Source organism: Hibiscus syriacus, unplaced genomic scaffold, assembly GCF_006381635.1.
Source record: "Hibiscus syriacus cultivar Baekdansim isolate YM2019G1 unplaced genomic scaffold, ASM638163v2 tig00111208_pilon, whole genome shotgun sequence".
Classification (NCBI taxonomy): Eukaryota; Viridiplantae; Streptophyta; class Magnoliopsida; order Malvales; family Malvaceae; genus Hibiscus; species Hibiscus syriacus.
Genome location: NW_024063020.1, coordinates 324,428 through 329,325, shown reverse-complemented (window position 1 = coordinate 329,325; position 4,898 = coordinate 324,428). Strand labels below are relative to the sequence as shown.

The 4,898-nt window shown below is 34.7% G+C and overlaps 1 protein-coding gene across 1 annotated transcript; it reads right to left on the bottom strand.

Annotated features, from left to right (window-relative positions):
* Positions 1-3,603: 3,603 nt before the first annotated feature.
* On the bottom strand, positions 3,604-4,495 carry LOC120155833 (21 kDa seed protein-like). The gene has a single exon (XM_039167292.1). The coding sequence runs from the start codon at positions 4,476-4,478 to the stop codon at positions 3,816-3,818; it is 663 nt and encodes a 220-aa protein (XP_039023223.1). The 5' UTR covers positions 4,479-4,495; the 3' UTR covers positions 3,604-3,815.
* Between the last annotated feature and the right edge of the window lie 403 nt (positions 4,496-4,898).

Below are 4,898 nucleotides of genomic sequence, written 5' to 3'. Positions count from 1 at the left end.
CAACCATTACTAATGTACCTTCAAGTTTATGATTTTACAGAGGATTTCGATGTCGGTTTTCCACCTACCGCACACCTAATGATGTTTTTAGTTCACGACATCAACCCGAGCAGCCCACTTCACCGTCTAGTGCCTCCCCTTGTGGTCGTTGCTGTGGCCACAGTCGACTGTAAATACAGGGAGTACTCTATTCCTTATTTTTTAATTTGATTTTACGTTTTGGGGCAAAACACTTTAAGTGAGGAAGAGTAGAGTCTAGGTTGAATTTCCCTTTGCTGATTTCTATGTTTTGATGCTAAAATGTGTTGATTGGATTTGCAAAAAATTTCATTGAATTTTATGTCTTGTTGAATATTTTTGGAATGCCATGATTGTTTGGGAACACATAATGGTTTAGGTTAGGATATTCTTGATAGTGAATTGTATGAATTGTGATCGAGTTAGATTTCTTGTGATACTTCATGATTTTGTTGGTTGAAATGTGCTTAGCTCAATGCATGAAAACAATTTGGTGAGATTTGAGTCTTTACGAGCATATCATTTTGCTCTCATTTTGTTAGAATGAGTGTGTCAAATTTGACATTGGTATTATAGAACCTGCATTTTAAATACAGTCGAGATTACACATGAACATGATACTTAAAAATGATTTGGGCACTTTAGGATTAACCACTCCGTTTTCCCCACTAATATTGCCTACCCATGCATTTTCCCCTAGTTAACAACTCTTAATCCTATTTCCATTCTTTGTTTTCACCACATTTATAAACCTGAGTCTTGTTATTTTTTCCCTCTTTTCTACCTTTTTAGGATAAGTGAACAATTTATCCGATGTATGCTCCATGAACAGAGGAATTTTTTTTGTACGATGTGCAAAAGAGAGAAAAAAAAATAAAAAATGGCTATTCTTTCTTTTTTTCGAGAAAAAAATGGAAAAATAATATTTCAAAAAGAAAAAAATAAAAGAAAACAGAAAGACACATGAGAAAAAAATGGAAAAACAAAGCAACAACATAAGTGTGGAAAAATCAAATTCAATTCGAAAGGAAATGTGTTGTTTGATGGTATTGTGTCTTTTATCTTGTTGTACTTAGTCGATTGATGGAGTATTATTCATTATTTGTAGTTCCTTGTCTTGAATATTTAGCCTTATTCCCACCTTTACTTAAGCCCCGTTACAACCAATAAAAGACCCTTTGATTTATGCATCTTGTTCTTATTAGTAGTGGAGATTTGATTTACTTGCAAGCTTATGGTAATATCGTGTCGATTCTGACATTGAGCGTTTCTATACCCCAAACACATTGAGTGGTTAGAGTGAATTCCGGTAAGGTGTTGAGTTATGGGCATTGAGATTAATGGATGAAATGATGTTACAATTGCAAATAACTTGTTCTATTGGTTATGTTCAATTGATTGGTGTCTCGACTTGAATAATTATTGTGGCCTCTACCTTGATTCCTTGATTGTAAAACTTGACAAAGAAAGGTAAATATAAGTTTTGATTGTTTTGATTATATAATACTTGAGGACAAACATAAGATAAGTGAGGGAAAAATTGGTGAGTGTTCTCAATCGATAATATTTGCTTGTTAATTCTTCGATCTTATTGATTTATTGTTGCTGATCTGGTTGTGTTATGCTTATTTTCATGTAGGTCTTACTTTCCAGAATTAGTAGTAAAACGAGTGTATTCTGTTTTTTTATTATTTTTTTTACAGCTGGAGACATGGACATGACTCCGGGCATGACACAGTCTGACATGGTATTTTCTAGAAGGTTCAGTCAACATCAATTTTCTAGAAGATCTAGTCAGCACTTTCTGGAAGGTGGACGGGCAAAGATATCTTAAGAGACTTATTTTTAAATTTTAAAGTTTGAATTTAGAAAACATTTGTAATTATCTTTAGGATTATTTTTATTTTAATTTAGGTTTTTAGAGGCTATAAATACCTTTTGGGGTAAGCCTAAAAACACAACTCAGAATTTATTCTTTTTCTTCTTTCTAGTTTTATAAAAGTTCTCTCTTTTATTTTTTAAGTTTTCATTTTTCTTTTATTTTAAGTTTTGTTTTTAAATATTCTAAGTATGACTTTTGTCATGCTTAGCTAATTTTCTCATAAGCCGAGAGCTGAAGCGATACTCAATTCCAATGTGAGAATTGAAAATCACTTAATAACTTCAGAATACCTCTCTCAATATCTGCGCTTATTTTTCAAAATTAAAAACAGTTTTCAAAATCAAAGATTGACTTTGGTCAGAATGTTGTTGCGATTAAATGTGTGGGAGAAAGGATCGGCTTATTGAAAGCACATTCGACTTCTTGGGAACACACTTGGCGAGATTGTCTTGCCAAGAGGGAATTGAGATCAGAATTAGTAGTTATTGAAACAACAATCCGAGTCGGTCTTCATTTACTTAAACGGTTATTGATCTACGACAATTGACGTTGATCAAATCAATTTTCAAAGCCGGAATCAAAGATTGCCTTAGGTATTCAGTATACAAAGAAGAGTCACGAGAATTGCCCTTATAGACAAAGTAACCGACGTAAATCCCTAAGGGAAAATCTAATTCGATGATCCGAAGGTAATTGAGTTAAAGCGAGGCTTGAGGTTGTTTTTTACCATATTCATTTTCAATGTTACATTCTTTATTTTCTTTATTTTTACTTTAAATTTCTTTTTATTATTTAATCATTTTTATGAAAACCCCTTTTATCTACTGCATAACGCTTGGTATAAGCAATTCAAACAGAAATTTGAAATTTTCTAAGTCTCTGTGGATTGACCCTTACTTCTCTTTACTACGTATTTCCTTTATTTATTAATTGAGAAGAATGAATTTATTTTGACATCAAAACGATAGCTGTCAGCACTCATCACATTAGATAGATTCGTCCACTCCTCGGTGATTTGAGTAACGTTGGACGTCGGTCTTCCAAGATAAAACAACAGACGATCACAACAATAAACACAATTCAAGTGAACAATCGAACACAATCTTCTTTTTCTCTATCTCCGGACAGAACGAATCTGGAAGGAATTTTTAAGTGATTTCCTATTCAGGGTTGTGAAAAATGTCACAAAGATTTATGCCTTAACTAGCCTATGTATAGAAGAGGAAATTAATAAAAAAGTTATGACCTTTTGATGAAGAGTTAAGACCATTTGATGAAAAGATTTGTTGAAAAGCTAATTGATATAATTGAATGAATGCAACTTATTATTAATAATTGATCTATTCACCAAGTGACACGACTTATTATAAAGAGCATAAATTTTATTCAATTAATTTATTATTTAATCGAAGACATAAGTTTTATAACATCTCTCAACATAATTTTCGTATGCATTATCAAGCTCTTCTTTCAGTTTTCTAAGTTTTTTTTGGTTCATTTTCATCTAATTCTCATTTATTTTGTGTACCACACATGTGATCGAACTAGATGCTAAAAATAACCAAACAAGTTACCCAACTAATGAGTCTAATACTAGAATCAGTAGCAGCAAGTAGTAATTAACCACAAAGTTTTATTCAGTAAGCTGAAAAGAGTACAAAGCAGGGCCCTGAGAGGCAAACCTGTAAGAATGAGCATGCTGCTTCCTCTAACAAGGCAAAAGTTTTACTCAATAAGCTGAAAAGAGTACAAAGCAGGGCCCTGAGAGGCAAACCCTGTAAGCATGAGCATTCTGCCTCTAACAAGGCAACTTTAATGATAAGCTCTCTCAGATTTAAGCAGTGGCCCTTTATTCACTTAAAGCTAATACTACTATTACAGTTGTAATTAGTTGATGCACAAGGATGGCTTTCTATTAAGCACGAACAACTTGTCGGATTCTAGTACGTGGTTCGTTTGCTTTGATAAAAACCCATGGCCATGCCTTCCTTTCGCCATCGGATATAGCCAAACGAATTTGTCCATCCTTAGCCGAAGCTTTCTCAATTTCGTTACAAGCAGTTGCGGATGAACCACATACCGAAGGGCAGTACTTAAATTTGTACATACGTTCCCCGCCGGTCTCCTCTATTTTAAACCAACTCTTTTTTGTGTCGCAACCAGGGTTTCCTTCCTCCCCACCTAGTTCTACAAACCTTTTTCCGGTTGAGTCGTCGCGATGTTGAACCTTCCACACCCTTGTTGTTTGGCAGACTGTGTCTATTGGTCCAACGAACTTCAAGTTTACGTCGGAGGACACACGGACAACATCATCGTTGGGGTCCGCATTAGAAATTATCACGGGGTTACCATAGTCCACATCGAATGGTCTCTGAACGACTATTTCCGGGCATGGTCTACCTTTCTCCCTGCCTATGGCAAGCCCTCCACCACCAGCGCCAATTATCCCCGACACTACATAATATGGGACGCCCGTGACGACCTCTTCACCGTTAGCATCCAGCACGGCATTGTTTGCAGCGTTGGCCAGGCCAAACAGGACGAAAAGAAGAAATACAGAAGCACTTGTGGTTTTCATGATTAGCAGATTGTGTGTTGTGATCTGTTGTTGGTTTAGTTTTCCATGCCAATTTATAGCGGTGTATGAATAGTATTAAATAGCGGCCGCAACGCAGCGTAACGCCCACATCGTAACCTTTTTGAAGGTTACCGAGACGCAATACCGGCGCAACGCAATAAGGGAACCGCATCACTATTGTTGTGGTAAAACACCGTTACGTAACACCGCAACACGCTATAAATTACACCGTAACGCCGCAACAAACTTTAAATTATCTGAAATATAAAATTACATAGATGAATTGTTCTAATTTAATTCTTAAAATTGGATTATAAATATATATCATTAATAATATCGTAATAGTTATGTTTAAAATTAGTTACTTAAATTTGAATTAATTAGATTATTTATTAACATTATTTTAAAATTAAATTAATT